The sequence below is a fragment of the Motacilla alba genome, chromosome 1 (genome assembly GCF_015832195.1).
Source record: "Motacilla alba alba isolate MOTALB_02 chromosome 1, Motacilla_alba_V1.0_pri, whole genome shotgun sequence".
Taxonomy (NCBI): domain Eukaryota; kingdom Metazoa; phylum Chordata; class Aves; order Passeriformes; family Motacillidae; genus Motacilla; species Motacilla alba.
In genome coordinates this window covers 26,008,113-26,030,158 of record NC_052016.1, presented here as the reverse complement: position 1 = coordinate 26,030,158, position 22,046 = coordinate 26,008,113, and the positions used below count along the sequence as shown (strand labels likewise).

The window sequence follows — 22,046 nt, the reverse complement described above, 5'->3', positions numbered from 1 at the left end:
TTCCAGATCAATAATGAGATAAAGAAGCAGGATGAAAAGATAGTCAGACTTGTAACTGAGCAGATGATTGAGTTCAACATTTTGATTGTGGGTGAACAGTACAGTGAGGAGCTGAAGGACCCATCTGCTGCTGAGTATCAACTGCTGTCTGAACGATTCATATCTCAGGTGATTCCCTTCCCTAACTTCATTTTTCCTTTTGCTGGCTCTGCAAAGCAAAAGCAGCAAAAAGCATCTGTGTCAGGGCTGCTGATTTTTGTCTACCTATGGTTTCCAATATTTGTTTTTTATTTTGTCTATATTGGTGGTAATTATATTGCCATCGTATTTTGGAAGCTGGGTGTGTGTCTGCCTTTTCTCTTTGGAGAGGCATCTAAGTTGTCATATGGCTGCTTATCATGAGGCTTATCTTTTCTCTAGCTTTGCCTCCTTCCTAGCCCCATTTAGTTTGGGTTGGTTCTCTGAATCCTTTTTACTGGGGCTAACCGTCTGCCAGATCTTGGGCCAAATGGGAAAGAAATGTACTCTTTACTGCAGCCAAAAAGCATCACCATGAGTTTCACAAGTTGCTAGCATACACTAGACATCTTAGTTTTCCTAGTTGTGAGCCCCAGTAGCAATGCCATAGTATGTCTGAGTGTAAAAAATGTTGGATGGGACAGAGTCCACCTGGCACATGAATATTCCACTCCTTTGATCTCTTGCCTGGTTTTCTCTGAGTTTGAATAAAGAAGCTCTCAGAAAAAAAGTCAGCAGCACTGTGATTGTTTAAATCTCACCAGAGACAGTTTAAAAATAAGGCGATGGGGGAGGGGAACAAGAATTTACAGGGTAAAAAATAATCCTCAACTGGGAAAGATCTTTGGAAGCTAAAAAACTTTCTGAACCAGCATGAACTTCCAGTATTCTCTATCTTGGTTTTGTTTCCTGTAGCACAGTTGATTATCTTGGCAGTCTCTTTCCGTTTCTCCCCTTGGAATGTTTCTATACAGTTCTTGGGGAATGCTGGATGTTTTTCTTCATACTTTTTATTTTCCCTTTTTCTAATAATAAAACAATGTCACCAAAATTACTCTTCCATAAAGAAAAGAATATTTAACTGTTTTTCACCTATTAGATATAACAGCTCAGATACATTTTTGGACAATGCTAGAAACACTTCCTAATTTTTCACCACATGAGCAGAAGTGAATGGAATCTGTGTTAATTTTTTTTGTTGTTTTTCTGTCAAAATAGATTAAAAGCGTATTTGAAGGACTACCTGGATACAAAAAGATCCATATACTGGATTACAGGTAAAAAGATCCTGATGCATATATGATGAATGAACATGATAATGTAGGATGGTATAATGAGCTGACACGATGCTTGGCAGGATGTCAGGCGTGTGTGTGGGACCTCCTAGGATGTATTAACCGACTGCTCTCATATTTGCTACCTCTATATATGTGACTGAAATAGAAATACAGAACTGATTTTTTTTCCTTCTGGCATTCTTCACATGAAATATTTGCTGTGATTTTAAGACAAGGCATTATTGTTCAAGATTCTATCCTAAAATTTAAATGTATATTAGTATCTGCTACTTCTAATATATCCAAGTATTAAACAAGGAAGGACATAGAAATCCTTTTGGAAAAAAAGTGATATATTTAAATTTATTTTTCAAATTCTTAGTGTTAATTTGGGATGGCTCTAAAAGTTAGTGTTTAGGATATGTAAAGGTCTCTCTCGGATGAAAAAAAAAGAGGTGGGGGATAGTTTGATAAATGATATGGAATGTTTTAACTCTCTGTATTCCTAGAAATATACTTTTAAATCCATTTGTGCTTCAGAGTGACATTTAAAGTTAATTTGTTATGTTAATGCATCAAATGTACAATGTCTGACTTTTGGAGTACAGGGCTCACAATTTGTGATTTTTCTTGAATTGACTGGATATAACTTTTAGAACCTAATGAGTGTTTTCATGAGTTAATATAAATTGTGTTTTCTTTGAGACTGTAAGCTGTATTTCCTAGAATTTATTGTCCGGAGTATTTTAATTAGCATATACATAGGTAACAAAGCAACAGTAGAGAGGTCTTGTGATTGGAACTCTAGGCTACATCCAGTTTTCAGCCTGGAAGGTGGCAAAGCCTTCCATCTTGGTATTTGCAGTCTAGTAGGTTTGCAAGAACTATGTTCATTAGAGAAGACAAATAAAAGGCTGGTATTTCTGGCAAAGTCTGTTCTCTGCTGTGCATGACAAAATCCCATTGGTTGTAAGTTAAACATTTCGGTAAAATAAGCGAGTCTTGATCTTCTTGATACTGACAGCAATTTACCTGCATTATTTACAACAATCTGAGATGGCCCTGCTCTGCTGATTCCTTGGGATCAATAGCAAATATCTCAGTTCACTAAAAGCAGAACAATTTGTTATGTAGTTGAGTAACTGTGAATAACTATGCAACTAAAAAGGATTTTCCTGTATGTGTTTTCAAATGGTTATGCTCTGTAGAATATCAAAGCAAACATGTTAAATTTTTAAGACTTAAAGGAAGTTATGACATTAATTTAACGAGTTTTGCTGTTGTTTTGTTTTTATAATCAGCCCTTCTGAGGAAGACAGGTAAAGACAACTTTTTTATAGATATTATCATAATACAGATGGGAAAAACATGTTTAGCTAGAGGGCATTGTTTTTTGGGATTTGTAATTTTTGTTCAGAGCAAGATAGTTATTTAACATAAATATTGTGAGAGAAGTTTCTACCAGAAACTACAAGTAACTGATCTGTTTCAATTAGGGGTAAACCTAATTTGCTTATTTAAGTCATAATAATAACAAAAAAAAACCCCTCAGGAAAAATCATCCTAAACACAAGTCAGCTACTGGGGTAACTTGTGTATAAGAATCTCTTTTGTGAAGAAAACAAGATTGCTGAACAATGACTCAAAGTCTTCATACGTTGCAGCAAAGTCTTGAATAGATATGGGATTATTATTATTACTGAAATTGAAGCAGATAAGAACCCCACAGTTCTCCAGCAAAGGCTGTTAGCTTAGCTTCAAGGCCAGGGGTGCTGCAGATCTTAGCAGGACTTTAATAAATGTTCTTTAGCAGAACATGGGATTAGTCTGGACTTGTTTTCCATCAGACTTTCCATCAGTTCCATCAACTTTCCATCAGACAAGAATCCAGAATTTTCCTTCTTTAGTATGTTAAGAATGTCACAAGACAGAAAAAGAACTGCAGCCTTAATTTACTAAGTGTATTAATTTGTTCTGTGTGTATCTCAGCATGGCCAGTTTCCATGAACAAGTTTAAAGAGAATGAGCATTCTAACTGTAAAAAAAAAAAAGGTTAGAAACACAAATCTCTTTACAAACTATACGCAACTGTTCACAAGGGCTGTGTTCCAGGTACCAGATGTTCAGCCCTTTCCAGAAAGAAGATGGTGTTGTAGTTATTTGTTAGGCATTATGAATGGCAGCACAGTTGTATTAGACCTAAATGTTGTGTTTGAGGAGCACACTCTGTTCCATCTTTCCTGTGCCTTTTCACTGCTGCTGTCCTTTTTAATCTCCTCTGCTGACAGTCAGTGCCCATGGTGAGCCTATGGTGGGCTCATGTCAGTGATAGAGCCAGCAGCCAAAACCCCAGGCTCCTGGATTTAGTCAGTGTGTTTGTGAATTTTCTCTGTTGTATCTGGAACTGGGGTTTTAAAGACTTCTCTGAACAGAGCCATTGTTTTAGAAATCCAATCTTCTGTGGAATCACGAAAACTTGCATTCAGAACACGTTTCTAATGCTTCAGAGGTTACCTAATTTTTTCTTGCTGTGTTCTGTCTACAGCCAGAATGTGTTGTATCTTGTAAAGTTCCCTTGTGCTTATGCCCAGTGTATGGTAAATCTGATTGCAGCCTAATCTGTCATGTGCAAAAGGACATCCAGGTGTATTAAGCAAAACAAAATTAAGAAAATGGAGGAGAATTAATATGAAAAAACCCCTAAACTGTACCCAGATGCAAAACTGAGTTATAGAATAAATGATCATATGAGTCTAGATAAATTTTAACAATTTGATGAATTAAATACTATTTTATTGCCATTAGAAACATTCTTTCAAGCAGGTTAACACTGCACAGTGACAGAGATTAGGGCTCTCACTTGCTACTATAGATTGCTACTATGTACAACATGTTTTTCCTATATATTTTCATACCTCAGAGCCGTTCCTATTATTGGTATGATCTTAAAAATCACCATTCTCACCACTGCATGCTGGTGGACCCACTAATAATGCTTGCAGAAAGTCTGTGTTCTGGTCGGCCTGTGGTCTGTCCGCTGTTCACTAGTAGAAATATGGGACTGGCACCAGACCAGATGTCAGTTTTGGGTAGCATTTCCCTTGACAACTTTGTGGAAAGAACCAAGTAGTTTTTATTCATCCTTTTGAGCCATTGTATTTTTATATTAAAAAGGGTATTAACGTGGGCCCTTGTGAAAAAAATATAGTGATTGATTGCTTGCTTAGGAAAACCTGGAATTTCTCATCTGTATTCTTTCTCTTTGTACAACTGCAGTGGGGTGGAAGTTCACTATGCTGTCACGTTTGATGGAAAAGCCATCAGCAATGCCACCTGGGACCTGATTAACCTTCATTCAAACAAGGTGGAGGACAACTCCTTCATGGGCATAGAGGATAATCCAACAGTTGTGTACACCATCAGTGATTTCCGAGATTATATTGCTGAGATCCTCCAGAAAAATGCTCTGCTTGAAAATGCTTCCCTCTCTTTAGACCCAAACTCTCTTCAGCTTACTAATGGTGGGTGTTAATTATGATGCATTGGTGTGCCACACACCTGACTTCTTATAAAATAAATCTCAGATGAGTGAATTATTCAGCTGTCCTCTGAAAAATTGAACAGAACAAAATCAACTATATTATAGCCTGTTTTGCTCAGATCTTAACCAGGTCAAGTCATTAGCAGTAGCATCCTATTTTTGATCCATTAGCCTAGCCCCCATTTAATTTTAATTTTTATTTTGAAACTGAGGTTTGTGGTGTGCAGTTTCAGCAATACTTTCAAAAATTAATAGGAATAAAAGGGGGAAATGTGGTTCACATGGTACACATTGCATCAGGGTGACCTTCAACTTAGTAGCTCTGTGGGCGCCTTGGGGAGCACAAAGGGAATACCAGATTATTGCTGAATATTCAGTGATCCTGCTATAGGTGATGAAAGAGTGCTGACACCCCTTTGTTCTTATCTTTCCCCTTCACTTTCTGTCAGTGATTTGGAGGCATTTCCAGAAACAAAATCTCTCTGGCAAACTTTTTGAGATTTCAGTCAGTCTTCCAACACTACTTCCTCACACTGTTACTGCAGCCTTTATTTCCCAAGTGTTTCTATTTCCACAGTGAAGGAAATACTGAACCCCACATCAGAAGACCCATCCTGGATTACTGAGCATCCAGTTGTGCTGGAGCGCCCAGAGTTTGATGTGAGTATGGTTCTGAGCAGTGGCCTTTGGACACATATAAACAACTTATTTCAGCAAGGTAGAATTGTAGCCAACACTCAGAGCTTCTCTATCCTGTTGTTCATGCAGAATAAGTACTAATGAAGGCACACCTTATATTGGAGTAAAAACTGGTGAAACCTCTTATGTGACAATTCTAGTGTCTGCTGCCCAACAATTTTCTGTGATCATCTTATTTTGATTGCAAACATCTCTAAAGAGGGGATTCTTCCTTCCTTGATACTACCTTTCTTTGGAAAGAAGAAATAGATGTAAATCCTACAGCAAGCTGCTAGAATAAATAAAATGCTAAGTTTCATAAGCTCCTTTTGTTACTGTATTTATTTCAAAGAAAGTTCTCAATTTGGTCTTAAAATTATGTCCATCTTCCTAATACCAGCAGAGGAAAATAACTGACACTGGTTCTTTTTTTTTAATCTCTTAAAATTGTAATTGTCTCCTCTGACTCCCTCTGGAATAATCCAAAACACAGAATAGAGTTCTGTGTCAGACAGGAGACTTGGTGTCCCTGACCATGTCTGTACAAAGGGACTTCAAGCAAAGATACTGAGTTAGGTGCCAGCAATGCTGAGATCAAGTCAGTCAGTTCTGCCAACAGAGAGATCTTCTGAGTGCTGAATCATTGTCTGGGCAGTTGGTTTCTGCTCTCCACTCTGTTCTGTAACACAGATGTGCTTTCAACAAGAAATGAGCTCAGATCATGCCCTAAAATCCAGATCCACTTGTGCTGGATAGCAGGTTCTCACTCAGTCCATCATGAGATAATGTTGTGAACACAGACACATTTAATTTTAGCCAACTTCTGAAATTTTTATGTAAGCAAAATCTGTTTGCACAGAATGCTAATATTGTTAGAATGGATTTAGGTATAATGTCCTTAATTTCATGACAGCCTTCGCTGAGCCTTAAAAACTACTCATTGATGTCTAAAATGAAAATTCATGTGGATTTGCCATAATGGATTAAACATGGTGTAGATAAACATGAATTTAAGTTGGCTTTCAGAAAAGAGCTTTCTCTTTACTGGAGACTTCTTACTGGAGACATCTAACTAGTCTAAAATGTTGTAGATGTTTATTTTAGTAAGACAAAGAATTCTGCCATTCTGACAGATGTGCAGGCAGGAAGATATTTCAGAGTAATGGTAGCTTTGCAATAATAAATTTTAAACCGGTTTTTGGGAATATTATTATGACAAAAATTGTGGAAGTAATATTTCTCTAATCAGGAATGTGAATAAAGGCTTCTATACCTTCAGTCAAAAACTCTGATTATGTAAAAGATATCAAGTATATCCCCAAACCAGATGTGTGCAATCTGCAATACACAGGTAATTTGCAAAGTAGCTTCAGATAAATATAAGAAAACCCTAAATATGCTTAAACAGTACACAACTGAGCAATTATTTCCACAGATGTCAAACCTCTATGGTTCAAGTAGCTGCTTTCAAGTAGAACTGTTACCTGTGGAAAAGAATTTTGCTATAGTTTTCCCCAGGGGGTTTGACAATAAGCTGGATTTGTTTTAGCATACCAAAATCATGACATTACATGGGACTGTCATGATTTCACCATTGAATTGCTACTACATGGTACAACTAATTCTTTTGTGTTTTGCAGCTTTCTTTAAAAGTAAAGCAAAAATCAGGTCTAGTTTTTGAAATCTGTATTTTCTTGTTTATGTTGAATTGTAAGAGAGAATGCTCTGGCTTGAGGAGTACAATGCCTTCCTGGCAGCAGAAAATGAAAAATCAGGGAGAAGGGTTCTGTGTTTACAGCCATCTATCATATTTGTAAGCCTTTTACATTGGTGAAAACCAGAAGTAGCCAATATGATATTAAACTTGTTAGTGTAATTTATTGCCCTGTAACAAGAATCTTTGAATAATGTTAGTTGCCATAGGAGCATTTATCCACATTCAAATAAATGATGAGGTGCAATCCCTGGTGACTAAATGTTTACAATTAATAAATTTATCGAGGAGAAATTACTGGTAGTCCTAATTCATTCTTTATGGAATTTATACTTGTAATTTATTTCTAATTGTGTACAGTAACTCTTTTTACAGCTTTATTTAGAGTGGCTAGTCTTGCCAAAATTAAAATTGCTGGAGCACAGGTCTCTATGGTATATATGCTTTTCAACTGATTGTCACCATATAAATTAAAAAATTTGATGCGACTGTGGTGGCATAAAAACTAGCATTTTTAAATATGATCATTACATGCAAACAACTAATTTAAGAAAAAAAAGTACCTTAACTGGCCTGTTTCCAAAGCGTTCAAATGCAGTTTGAATTAAGCTGAAAATTTAATTCACTGGAGTAAAATTTCAAATTGAAAAGTATTTGGCTTCTTCCTGTTATTCCTACTGGTCAAGCAACAGAAAGAGATTTGACAGGAACAGTGAGCTACAGAAATTATTACAGTAGTTTGGAACTGAAATGACAGGAACCTGTGTCCACTTCAACTTTACTTGTCATCATTGGCAGTTTGTTAGCCCTTAGCAAATTGCTGCTTCTTGAAATTTCTTGGCAGTTTTTCATACCCTACAGGGTTTTTGGTCCATATCCCACTGCTGCACGGCATTCATATGTGGAGAGGTATCCATGTAAAACAATAATTCCTGAGTTTTAGGCTATCAGCTTGTTTTCATAGCCTTGCCTTTTTCTAATATAATTACCTCATCAGACACCATAGTAGGAGATTAATATTCAAAGACGAAATATGCTAACTACTTTAACTGTAAACCAACCATTCTATTGGGACATGGAATAGTAAGTAAACAGTGTGGAAATTGGAGATGTAATGACAAATGATTTTTTCACATTTCAAATAATTCACAAATTCATTCTGCATGCACTTTGTTGTTCATCATTACTGCTGACTGATTTTGTTTTTGTGCATAGGTATCTTGGCTTTGAGGCTAAATTATTCCAGGTTCTAAATGCTATTCATTACGTTCTGGTGTTTGTTATTCTCCTGGGTTCTCATAGCCACAAAATAAAAGATATCAATAAATGATAACAGGGCATGCATCCATTGAAGTTCACTTTCTACACTGTTTCATGTATCATAGTAACTGAAATATTAGAATTACTGTATTGGTTGTGTGGCTGATGAATAACTGCTGTTAGAACCTCATCATGCTTCAGGAAGGCAGAAAACATTAATCTTTGATTTAGTTGGAGAGGATGATTTTTTTTCAGCATAGGAAAGGAAATGAGGCTGGATATAGATGGTAAATCTCTTAATACCCTAAGGGGTTCTGCACTCCAAAAAATCAGGATGGCTCCTTTCCCTTTTTGGTGGACATGACTGGACATGCCATTTGTCAGAAGGATGTGCATCTTACATGTCTATTGCACAAGATTAGCAAGGGTCTATATTGGCCACTTGTTGTGTGCATTGCTCACTCAGAGGCAGTAGTCTGAGGCTTGGCCACTGCCTGCTGTTAACCCCTTCTCTGTGTTCAGCCCAATGCAAACAATCAGTGTTTCCCCTGTAACAGTGGAAATATTAACAGTGGCTTTATGTTCCAGGAAAGCACCTTTTTAGCTGAACGTCCTTCTGCAGATGAGTCAACTGTCAGCAATGCCTTGCCCTTTGATTACACCAAACCAGATTCCATCTCAGACAATGAGCAGGCCAGTGACAATGAAATCCAGCCAAGACCAGAGAACATTGACTATGGGGCCGGTTTGGTACCTGAAGCTCCACTTTCCTCAGAGGTTGATGTCACTTCTTTGCCTGATGGGCAGAATTTAGAGGCTACTCATTTAGTCACTGTACCAGTGTTAGAGCATGATTCTGTGGACTCTCTGGAATGGCTTTCAGCCCCCAGTTCTTTAGATGGTAAGTTAATGCTATTGACTGAAGCTTAAATTTGGATACAAGTATTTCCTGATAGTCACCAAATTGTAGTTCACTGAAATGAGTTTTCAGAAAGGTCTGAAAATTGAGTATCTTTCTCTGCCAGTTTTTGCCTTTCATGTGTGCATGTATCCAAGAGCTATATACCAAGGTAAAATGCTTGTAATAGCTAATAATACCTCTCTTCTGGAAATAATACATACATGGCACTTGTTAAATAGCATAGAAGTAATTTTGTATGTCTTGACTTGGCCCATAGAATATCTGAATGGAAAGTGGGAGAGGTTAACAGGGGTCCTTATGACTTTGGCATACAAAGGCTGGGATAGATTATGGAAAATGTGGAACACAGATCTACAGATATTAAAATTAATGAAATGTGACACTTTTTATCATAAACAACATCTAATGGTCAATTTGTTTTTATTTTAATGTTTGAAGATACTGGACTATCTGAAGAACTTTTGCCTTTAAGTCCTTCTCACCTTGTGCCTGAAGAATCTCCATCTACTGATGACTATGCAGTTCCTCTGCTTTCTGCACCAACAGTGGCCTCTTCATCAGTTGTAGAGACTGATATTAAAGAGAAGGAAGAAGTAATCCAAGGTAGTCCTGAGGGCAGTGACAGTGCAGACTCTGTGGAAGAAGTTCCTTTTCCCTTAGAAGTGCCCCCTATGGAAGATGAAACTGATATATTTCTTGGAGATAGAGTTATATATGATGATGGGTCTGGTTCAGCTTTTGATGGTTCAGGAAAAGAAATGGAATCAAGTATCTGGCCTTGGGAAGAAGCAACCCTGGAACCAGTTTTCTACCCTGGTCCTGATAGCTGGCTTGAAGATGACAATGAGTCTTTATTAATCAAAACTGAGGATATTCCTGAAGGCATGATTTTAGACTATATTCTTAACTCTGGGAATAAATTAGATTATGATCTTTCCAAAGATGAGAATGAAGGGATAGTCAATATAAAAGATTTCCTTGATGAGTCTGAAATATTTGTCTTTCCAGAGACTACAACTCCGCAAGTACCTCTGTTACAGGCAGAAGAGCCATCGTCTGTGGAACCATCTACACAGACAGACACACTGGGCATGTATGATTCCTCTTTTGTCATGCCAGCTGGAGAGGCCGCTGTCTCACCACCACATACAGATCTGTCTGTGGAAGATAGTCTCCATACATCTACAGGGACTGTCAGTATGGAGCAACCTGAGGAGTCCAGTGTAGGCCTGAACATAATCCCTGAAGTAGTTGAACACCAAAGCAAAGACAGGGCAGTGGTAGAAGAACTATTCACAGTGAAGCAGCCGGATGTAATGGAAGCTGTTACAATAGGACACTTGGACAAAATCTCTTTAGAAACTATTCTGACTGCAGATCCTTCTGTGGTAAAGCCTGTTGCTTCCACAGAAGAGCAGCAAGCCCTAGATCCATCACTGGCAGACCAAGACACTCATGGATCAGCAGTGAAGGAACCAGCTGATGCTTGGCCTACTGACAGGGCACTAGAAACCTCCTTAGATCAGACAGTGCAACCAGCAATGCCAGTGGTTACTCAAGGTTCAGCTGCAGTTCCTTCTGCAATAGATCACACCACTGTCCTAGAGGGCTTTGCTGGACAGGATGGTACAGACCATGGCACACATATTTCCCTGAGCTTCAGCACTGTTATGGATTATCAAACCATGAGTATAACAAAAAGCACCGTTGAGCTTCCATCCCATCTCCCTCCTGTGGGATCCACGCCGTCATTGTCTGTGGCTACCTCAACAAAGCTGGGAGATGAAACAACAAGATTCCTGGATGTTTCAGTAGACCTGGGTCATGTTAGCACTGCCCAATTTTCTCCTGAGCAGACTGAGGAGGAAAGGAGAATGACTGAAAGTCATATCGAGCTAACAACTCGTGTCCAGTCCACAGAGATGGCCAGTGTGGCTTGGGCCACACATGAAACTCACTACAGCAGTACTGTCCCATCCCGAGCTCTAGTAGTGTTCTTCAGTCTTCGGGTTACCAACATGATGTTTTCAGAGGACCTGTTTAATAAAAACTCTCCTGAATACAAAGCCTTGGAGCAGCGGTTCTTGGAACTGGTGAGAGTCACTTCTGTGCTATATGTCCATTACCAGATAGAAAAAACTGTTGGTAAATTATATTTAGTCATCCCTCACAGAGAGCAACTCAAAACTGGTGTTCACACACAAGACTTATGTCCTTCTGTGAGGAAAGCTCTGTCTGGAAATGGGTGGTGGGATGCTGTTCATCTTTTATTCAGATAATAGTGTCTCTAAAGGAGAACTCCTTAGCATCACGGACCAGCTGCTCTGCTGGTGTCAATGAATACAGCAGTGTAGCTGAAGTCACTATTACACTCACCTTACTTGCTTCCAGAGTGCTCTGTATTTAGTGTGTAGGGAGGAAGATGCAAGAAAACCTGGAGCTGTGAGCAGGTAACATTTCTGCAACACATTCACCCTGTCCTAAGTAAGAGGTAGCTCAGAGAATTAAGCTGTTCCTAACCTGACTGATGACTTGGAAAGCCTCAGAGGAGTTACACAGCAACAACTGACAAATTTAAACTGGAAATTTCCCTCATCTGAGTGAAACAAACATTCTCTTGTGAGAGATGAAGGAGGCAAAGCAGAGAGAGGGAAGGGGGACAAGCTTGAAGTAAAAACCCTGTGAAATGGCAAGTATTCCAGGTACTTAGTTCAACGGAGAACACAACATGTGTCCTGAGAACTGTGTTTCTGAATTGTAAATTTTTATAAACTCCTTGCAAATTGCTATACTCTTAAGAACTGCCTGAAGTACTCAGGCTTCTGGCAGACTGCCAGCACAGACCTCAGCTGGGTAAAGATTAATGTCCTTGATGTAGGATTTGGATAAAATCATTCAGCCTCTAATTGTCTGCTGCCGTAACAGTGCAACTGGCTTGAGTAGAGAGAGACTCAAAGATTCAGCTTTTCTGTCATATTCCCTGTGTTGCAGCTGGTGCCCTACCTTCAGTCAAATCTGACAGGATTTCAGAATCTGGAAATCCTGAACTTCAGAAATGGCAGCATTGTGGTGAACAGTCGAATGAAATTTGCCAAACCTGTGCCTCGGAATGTCACCAACGCTGTGTACATGATCCTGGAAGATTTCTGCAACACTGCGTATCACACCATGAACCTGGCCATCGATAAATATTCCCTGGATGTTGAATCAGGTAAGGACACAAGGGAAATGCAGCTTAAAGCAAGGGATCCAGAAAAATTTCTGGTTTAAGTGCTGAGGATCCCAACAGCTCAGAGGCTGCCCACTGCTCTTCACAGGCTGGGCTTTAGTAAGACAGTCTTTCATAGAGTAAAAACAAACAAATGAAAATGTGCTCTGGGACTAAAGAAATGAACATCAAAGTGGGACCCAGACAGAGAAAGCTGTATGGGGTCCATATAGATTTATGGAGAAAAAATAACTCATGGAATACTCTGTATAATGCCCCTGTATTTGACCTGGGGAGTGGAGGAGAAGACAGCTCAGGGAGAACAGTGGTGCCCATCTCTCTTGTGCTTACCTTCATGTGTGGTTTGAACTTACTCCACATGGTTATTCCCACAGGTGGTAGCCAGTTTACCTGCCAGGTTGGCATCTGCACAGATAACAGTTGCTGCCTCATGCTTGGGGTAAGGTCTTGGTCGCACTAGAAAGTCAAAGGTCCTCTTGCTTCATTTCTCTACTACAGGGAGAAGGTTGTTTTGTTTTTTTCCCCTGTCCAAGTTAGCCAGTAGTTTACCACATAAGCAACCCGGAAATATCTCCTGTTTTAAGGTTAGAGAAAAAGAGTTCTGACCTGTTGCCATATGGTACCTGTTCTTCCCAGATAGGTCTCTTATAATGATGCTCTAATTAGCATGGCAAATGTTCTGATATTGATTGTTTAGCTGTATGCCAGCCTCTTAAGGCTGATACAAGTGAGGTATCTTGAATGCTACAAGCTCATGCTCTTTGCAGACAAAAAGGCAAATCCCCTTACAGCAGATGGTGAGTGCCTGAAATCCCACTGCCCTTCCCCATATGCTGCCTAGGTTTTCCATTGCAAGAAATACTGGAGATCACCTGTGGTTTACTCATTTGTAAGAGAAAGTTCCAGCAGACAGAGAAAATAGGAGGTACTGTCTGTTCCAGTATGAAAAAGATTACTTTCTACTTGTTTTTTTGACTGCTTTTAGGTGGTCTTAGCCATGCCACTGGCATGTGCAGACAGAGGAATATTTGCTAGTGCTTGTTCACCTTAGCAGAACCTTTTGTTACTCAGGAAAGATGCACACGGGATTTTTGTGGATTATCAAGACACCATTAGAGGAGATGGCAGCCAGCACCAATAGTTTTTGCTCTGTGTATTGTCAGGTGAGCAAGCAGATCCCTGCAAGTTCCAGGCCTGCAATGAGTTCTCTGAATGCTTAGTAAATCGCTGGAGTGGGGAAGCTGAGTGTGTCTGCAATCCTGGCTACCTCAGCATCGATGGGCTGCCATGCAACAGCATTTGTGATCTGCAGCCAAACTTCTGCCTGAACGACGGCAAGTGTGACATAAGCCCTGGGCAAGGGGCCATCTGTAGGTAGGTCACCCTGCTGCTGGAAGTTGTGCTTCCTGGATGAAAATGCCTATTGTCCCGTCTGTTGTAGCATTCTATAAGATTTGTCCAAAATTCTGTGCAATATTGTGTAACAAGTGAGTAGATTGTGATAATCATTCATGTCGTGCTGCTCCATGCAAGCTGCAGTATTAACATTAGTTTTCCTATGTATATATCTAAATGAGACACTAACAAGTTAATAAAACAGAACCATCACAAAATAAAACTGACAAGGAATAGAGGTTGTAATGGAACACGCTCAGTTTTCAAATCACTTTTATTGGCCTTTGGGGACAGAATTTACCTCCAGAGGTTTCCTCAAGCAGCAGTGTTTGATAATGTCATGCCACCTATGAGAGTTAATTCCATAACAGGAATTTATGTCTGAACGTCACATTGATAGTGCATAAATACATTAAATATACTGCTTTTGATATAGAAAAAAGCATAAAAGTAGATAATTGTAGCTTTGGGAAAAATTATGTGAGTTCATAAAAGGATGAAGGAACAGGCCCCAGATATTTGCTTAAAAAAAGGATACAGATGCATCTGAACAGGATTGTTGTATTTTGCAGGTAATCAAAAGATGGAGTCAAGTTGGTGATGCCCCTGACACAACATTTTACTTTTTACTTTTCAAACAATGTAATAATCTATTTTTAAAAATAAAATATGCCTATCAACAAAAATTAAGAAAATTACCACAAACAATAGTATTACTACTAGTAGTCATTTATGTTTCTTCATGTGATTTTGTTTTTTTTAAAAAAAAGTTCACCTAGAACTTCTCTGAAGTCAATCTTAGACTGTTAACAGAAGAAATAAAAATGGTTTTAAAACTTTAAAATTGGATATTATCACAGATGCATTAGACATTTAAACATTTGAGTGATAGTCTTAATCAGAAGCAGGTTCTAATCTGAAACCAAGCCTGTTCCAGTTCTACCTTTGCAGTGATGATTTATCACATGCAAGGCTCAATCAGGGCAGGAGTTTTTTCTCAGTCTAAACACCTTCCACTTTTAATACCTCACAGGGTACTGTAAATTTCATAAAGCACAGGTGTTTTCCACCACAAATGCATTACCCTTTTGCTATTTTTCCTACCTTCATTCAATTCCATGATTGCAGTAGTTCATCCTGGAGAAGAGGAGGCTCCTGGAAGACCCTTTCTGTGGCCTTTCCATACATAAAGGGGGCTTGAAAAAAAGGTGAGGACAAACCCTTTAGCAGGGTCTGTTGTGATAGGGCAAGACTTAATGGTTTTAAACTAAAATAAGGTAGATTCAGACTAGATATAAGGGAGAAATTTTTTACAGTGGCTGTGGCGAAACCCTGGAACTGGTTATCCAGAGAGAAGGTAGATGCCCCTGGACTGGATGGGGCTCTGAGCAGCCTGATCTAGTTGAAGATGTCCCTGCTCATTGCAGGGGACTAGATGACCATTAAAGGTCTCTTTCAACTCAAACTGTTACATGATTATCTACCAAAAAGTATGTCCATAATAATAATAAAGAAAATTAGTGATTGGACAATGCACCGATATTTTTGGGATGATTTAACTGAGGGCACATCACAACAGGAACTTAAATACACCAACCAAAGCTTTTGCTGGTGTGTAATTTCCCTGTGTTTCTTTGCGCAGGTGTCGTGTGGGAGAGAACTGGTGGTACAGAGGGGAGCACTGTGAGGAATACGTGTCTGAGCCACTGGTTGTGGGTATTGCAATTGCTTCTGTGGCAGGATTCCTTCTTGTGGCATCTGCTGTCATCTTCTTCTTGGCCAGGACCCTTCGAGATCAGTACACAAAGAGTGATACTGGGGACTCCCAGGGGTAGGTGACACCATCTAATATTTTAAAACACATCAGCTACAATAAGGATAATTCTGTCGTAAGTCTTGTGTCACACAGTTTACAAGCAACAGGACGCACAGGCTCCTCCAAACTCCAGGCTTCCTTAGTCTATCTGCTGCCCTTCTAGGCTGCAGAGAAGCTCACAGTGTGTTTATTGCTCCCCCAGGCAGGGTGACAGCCTCTCGTCCATTGAGAATGCAGTTAAATACAACCCCATGTATGAAAGTGACACGACTGGCTACAGCCATTATTACCGGAGATATCCACAGCTAACGTCCTACAGTTCCACCAGTGCAGAGACATCCACAGACTACAGCAGTGAAGAGATCAGGCACATTTATGAAAACAGTGAGCTTACTAAGGAGGTAAATGACCTTGTTTTCACAGTGGCATGGGAAAGATCATGGAAACAGTAAGCTTATTCCACACGTCTAACCTCAGAGGTGGGCCCGATCTTTCCCCAGTGTCTATGCTCCAGATAAACAGGTTGCAGCTGCTGCAACTATTTAAAAGAAGACAGAAAAGCAGAAAAGCTTTCTTTCCCTGCTTGCTTTTAGAGAAAGTTATGGTTTTGTTCTGAGCTGTAATGAATTTCACATAATAAAGGAGCCGACCCCTCAGGTAACTTCATGGGAGTTGGGGAGGTTTGATGTATTACTTGACACAACATTTACCTTTTAAAGCCAACTCTCTTATGTAAGAGTAGTTGCACAGTAAAAAATTGGTACATCCAGGCCTTTTCACAGGATGCTTTTGTTTTGGGTGTTTTCTGCTTGTTTTTAAAGTTTAAGTCTTTCTATAACCTGCAAGTTAGATCACATCTTATTTCTTCCTGTATACACAGTATCCAAGGTTTACTCTAGAAGGCTAAAGAGAAGGGATTTACATCCCAGAACTAACCACAGATCCTTAAGCAACTGTGAAAGGTGTGAATCCAGTATGTAGCTGGTAGGCTGGCTGGTAGTCAAAGTACCTCTGAGAGATAAATGGTTTTGTGAAAGCCTGTTGAAATACTATACTCTGTCCAAACCCTGGTTTTGATTTGAAAGTGAAGTATTACTGAAGTCAAATGAAGTGCTTCACTTTTTTTTTTTTTCAATTAGAAAAATTATAATAAAATAAAATAAAGAAGAATTTTAGTATTGGAGTGCCCAATTTCAAGCTCCACTCTTTGAAGTAGCAACACATAGGAGGTTTATTTCCCAAAACTCAGAAATCAGTTATTTCAGTAGCATTATGATTTCTATTATGTGCTTACAAATCTGTTTATTTTATTCTAGGAAATTCAGGACAGAATTCGAATTATAGAGCTCTATGCTAAAGATCGCCAATTTGCAGAGTTTGTTAGGCAGCATCAAATGTGAGTGAAATGTCTTGTCTGGATAACTAACTCTTTTGATGTTTTGTCCTGTGGCCTTTACATTACTGTACTATTATTTAAGGTTCTAGAAATGCTAGGACACTAGAGGCAAAGATTTCAACATTATTTTTGAAGAGGCTCAGTCCTTTTACAGTATTTAATAATCCCAGAAGTCCTAGGGGGGAAAAAAAAGCATTGAAGAGGAATCCCAGAGTTAATGGATGTCAGAGCTCTGACATCAATTCAGATCCTTGAAAGATGGAATCTTATTAATTCCTCTGGTGTAATTCCCATTGCCCAGTGCTTTGCTGATAACCAGAATTTTTTAAAAGCCAAAACAAAAATACTAGGTTGTTTTGAATTCTCAAGATTTGGTAACTGACCAGCACCGGACAGATCATTGATACAGTCCTGTCTGGTATGGTGGACTGTAACAGAAACTTTACAATTCCAAACAATTAATCACTCTGAGCTGTGTGCTTTGATGAAAGCTAAGCACAAGGAAGGTCCTCAAAGACTGAACTGTTAGCATGAACTCTATTCCTGCTGTAGGAAGCAACAAACCACAACTTGCTGGGTTACTCTGAATGATACTGTAGTACAGTTCCTGGGCATCCTATAAAAATATATACAGGAGCAAAATCTTGTGTTACCAGATCTTCAGCAATTTTTTTTTAATTGAAAGGAACAGCAGTTCCCATTTTTCCATGTCAGTCAATAATTTTTTTCGTCTTGAAAAGAATCAGCATCTAGATTTTCCACAGCTGGAAAGCAGTAAGGGCTGCCTTGTATAAGCCTTGAATCCAGTGTTTGAAAGATATGAACTTAACCACTGCTTTTCTGTTTTTCATTTTAGGAAGCTGCTTTAAGAAAAAAAGAAATTGATAGAATACATGTGGGAGATAAAACGCTACCTTGGTGCCCCAGCAACGGGCTCAAATGTAACTGCAAAGTTACTTATAGTCTTAACATTGCATGGATGGATACAGATGTTTTCTACATGAATGGCTAAAATGTACAGATGTCTGTTTATCTCAATTTCTTCTGGCTTTTCCGTGTAAACTGACACTTTGAAGAGGTAATCAGAAACAGCAGAGGTTATGAAAGTTCATTTTTCTTTAACTTCAAAATGGACATTGAAAGCTTTTTGTATACAAAGCCAAAAAAAAAAATCTCCTTGGATAAGACAAGATACATGCACAACCAAAATAAAATGCATGTTGAAAATCCCTGCCTGGCATTTTATCCCCTCACTGGAGCTTCCAGTGGAAATTCTATGGGTATAAAACACTAGCAGAAGGAAATATTTGATTTGCAAAGGAATGAGTTGTAGGGGAGAACTATTGTGCTAGAGTTATGTTAGCATTATTTTAAAGCATTCACAAAATTTTAAAGCAGACATAAACAAAACCTTGCTGGAAAAGCTTTTCTTCTGTACAGATGCCTGATGTACATTTTGCTACCTGGCATTAGCAAAGCAGAGGATAGCACCGAGCCTGCAGCCCCCTGAGGGCTCTTCCTGGAATACAGGGAGCCTTGGCCAGGCAGGACAGTGCTTCTGCAGCACACTACAGTGTCTTTAAAGCCAGGATGGGTGGTTCTCCAGCTCATTCTGGCAGACACACAAGCTGGGGCACAGAAGGGCTTCTATCGTCCAAATGTTCTGTGAAGCTTAAGTGACTAACATTGGTTTTTACTTTTTTTTGTATGTAGGCATTTTGTTTCATATTTTGTAAGTTAATTGCATTACTTATTTGCTGTGTGTTTCCTTCCCAGCTTGTTTTCATAATGGATTTAGTTGTTGAAATACAAAGTTGACTAGTTTTATTAATGAAATACTCTGCTGGCATTTGTGCCCATTCTTTTATATCTGTGTTATATTTAGTGTTTATTCAGTGTTGAATTCAGCCAACTAATATTTGAAATTACTGAACTGGGCAGTAGCCTGCCATGAGCTCCCTTTCAAAATCAGGTACTTAAATCCATGCACATTTGGTAGATGTCAGCACTTTCCTGTGGGGAAGGGAAAAACTGAAATCATTCTCAGTTTATTGGAAATCAGCATAGAATCCCTCAAACAGAAAAGAAGCCTGAAGCATTTTGAAATAGCTGATTTGAGAGGGGGACTTCCAAGTAAAGAAAGGGGATTTGATCTTCAAGTTATGAAGAGAGTTCTGACTCTATGTTAAGCTGTGTTGGGGCTCTGTTCAGTCACCCAAGGTCTCTTGTTCAAGTCATTAACACAGCTGTCAGGGTTAGGGCATCAATTACAATCACATTAGCTTGTGCTAGCAAAAAAGGCCAAGTGATTTATTTCTACAACATCTGTAGTTCTCGGCCCCCATGTGCCAACTGCCACCTGATAGTTTCTAGAGTTAAGTGACAGTGAGAATTACTTGGTTGTCTGTAGACAGCTTAGCTAAACAACAGAATATTTCAATGCAATTTTTCTGTGTGTCCTGGAGAACCTCACTGGATCACTTGTGTAGTACCTTCTTGCCTTGAGTGGCAGGGGATGGGTATCAGAGCCACACATATTTCAAATAAATGCTTATATAAACCACTGAAAGCCAAATAATGCCAGACAGCAGGAAATATTATGGTGCTGCTGAACATTGTGACCAGATGTTATGAGACAGGCAGGCCCATGGGCTGTCAGAGCAGCTGGGCCAGAGTCTCAGGCACAGCCCACTCCTCGTGGTCCTGCAGCAGCACGGCTGAGCCATCCCAAAACACCAGGGCCTGTGATCAGAGCAGAGAATTTCTGGGCTCCAGGGTGGGCAGCAGCTTGGAACTTGTTTCTGTGCAGCTCAGCTGCCAGCCCTGGGAGATTTGGTGCTGCTCCTGTTGGGTGCAGCAGTGGATGGCAGCTGGGATCACGGAGGTTTTCAAGGAATTCTGCTGTGCACAGGCTGAGATGAGGCTTGGTTATACTGAGTGTGAGGTGTTTCAGTGCATATACAGTGATCTTTTCTTTGTGTGTATGTATACATATGAACATGATGATATGTTTTCACTACAATAAAAACTTATTTCCAAAATATTCTTTTCTATAACATTCATGTAGAGACTATGAGTTTGACATGGAGAAGGTGTCTTAGCGATGAGCATTTGTGTGTGTGTAGGATCAGAAAATTGTTTTGTTTTAACAGAGTTGGCTAAGCTGTTAAACTCCTTAGCTAACAAAAGTGCCAAATATAGTTCATTAACACTTGCAAGGTTATAGGCTGAAAATTCATGCTGGAAAGCACATACCTGGGTGCTTTGCTTCCAGTTAAACTCTTTTGAAGATGTTTCATCTCTATTCAAAAAGCCAGGAACTTAATGAATGATTGACTTTCTTTGATACTTTCCCAATTGAAGGCAAAGATACTCTAAACATCCTAACAAAACAAACAAAAACCCCAAAACAACAAAAAAGCCAACCACCACCCAACCAGTTCTGTGTACAAGTCTATCAATCTATTAACAGTTAGCATGTACTTTTTCACTAGAGAAAAGTAAAAAGTGCAGGTTTAAATGACTTGGCTTAATTTAAGAGCATGAAAAAAAGCAGGTATTGTTTACTAAATGCTGACAGGTCTATCAGCATCTGTGGCTCCCCTCAAGGCTGGAAACACAGAAGAAAATGAGGTCCCCCAGGAGGCTACCAGCTGCCCCTTTAACAGAGGATCTCAAGCACACTGCAGCCCAGGCTGGATCTCTCAAGGCCTCATTTGTAAACCTCAAGGCACTAATCCACAGTGGCAGAATTCTACCAGGGCCAGAAATTCTAACAGAAAACAAGTGTTCAGAGCTGCAAGCCTAGCACACAAGCCTTTCAGGACAAGCACGTGTGCTTGTCCTGTATTTGCTTTTTCGCAGAGCACCGAGCCTTTCCCATAAAGAAGCTAAAAGATACCAAGTAACTGAATCTCTATTCCATGAAGCCCCAGACTGTGAGCTTCCTCCAACTGCTGGATAACAGTTTAGTTCCAGAAAAAAAGGCTTTTTCAGGTTCTCAGGGACAGCTGAAATGACGCATTTCTTCTATCTTCTCCAAACCAAAGAACTGCAAGAATAAACTTTTTAGGTTTTAAGAACTTACAGCTTAAATGTTAGAATGAAAAAAGCCTTTAATAATCCAGGCTTTTATTCACATTTCTCATCAGGCCTGCTGGAATTGGTCCTTATTTTAAAGGGCTGCAGGAGTATGAGAGGACTTTGAGCCCTCTGCCCCATGGATTCTGTGAAGAGAGGCACACAAAGGTGCTAGAGCTCCAGCATAAGGACAGTCATCTCATCCTATAAAACGAAACAAAAATATTCACCAGTACCAATTTATTTGTCCATCTATAAGCATCATAGGACAGACACAGACTAACTCCATACAGCATAGGAAATGGGTCAGGGCATTGTTACTGTTTTAAATATTAGTAAAAAACTCACAGGGCTTTTGTGGTGTTTGGTTTATTTGAAGAATACCAGCAGCATTTCTGTCTTATCCTTCTGCTACTTGATCCAGTTTGGGAACACATGCATCATCTTCTATATAACATTGATCCATTTGCTTTGGTTTCACAACTGGAAAAAAATCCAAAGCTATTCCTGTGCCAGGATTTTTTTCATTTGTGAGACCAAGTGGGAAAGTTTTGTTTTTGCCATATTTACCACTAATTAGCTCTCCTATTTCAGATTATTAATGACCCCTGGGAATTTTTGTTGAGTTCCTGTCCTCTTGGACTCTTGTTTGTGCTGCTACTCACCCTCCTTGCTGGGTCACCCACCACACTGAGCAATGCAGGCAGCTCTGCTTGGGGG

The 22,046-nt window shown here is 39.3% G+C and overlaps 1 protein-coding gene across 5 annotated transcripts in view; it reads left to right on the top strand.

The window, feature by feature from the left end:
• The window catches only part of IMPG2 (interphotoreceptor matrix proteoglycan 2), a 54,503-nt gene extending 34,216 nt beyond the window's left edge, over positions 1–20,287 (top strand). For 2 of the 5 annotated variants that reach the window (XM_038146081.1, XM_038146062.1), the window contains 13 exons: positions 7–168; positions 1,237–1,295; positions 2,597–2,614; positions 4,572–4,816; positions 5,414–5,496; positions 9,077–9,389; positions 9,849–11,503; positions 12,402–12,621; positions 13,803–14,013; positions 15,677–15,865; positions 16,053–16,251; positions 17,167–17,246; positions 18,103–20,287. In XM_038146081.1, the coding sequence (XP_038002009.1) occupies positions 7–168; positions 1,237–1,295; positions 2,597–2,614; positions 4,572–4,816; positions 5,414–5,496; positions 9,077–9,389; positions 9,849–11,503; positions 12,402–12,621; positions 13,803–14,013; positions 15,677–15,865; positions 16,053–16,251; positions 17,167–17,246; positions 18,103–18,115 (3,447 nt within the window). In that variant the 3' untranslated portion in view covers positions 18,116–20,287. The remainder of the gene's footprint in view (positions 1–6; positions 169–1,236; positions 1,296–2,596; positions 2,615–4,571; positions 4,817–5,413; positions 5,497–9,076; positions 9,390–9,848; positions 11,504–12,401; positions 12,622–13,802; positions 14,014–15,676; positions 15,866–16,052; positions 16,252–17,166; positions 17,247–18,102) is intronic. The other 3 variants (XM_038146093.1, XR_005258013.1, XM_038146072.1) reach the window with 3 other exon arrangements.
• The last annotated feature ends 1,759 nt before the right edge of the window (positions 20,288–22,046 follow it).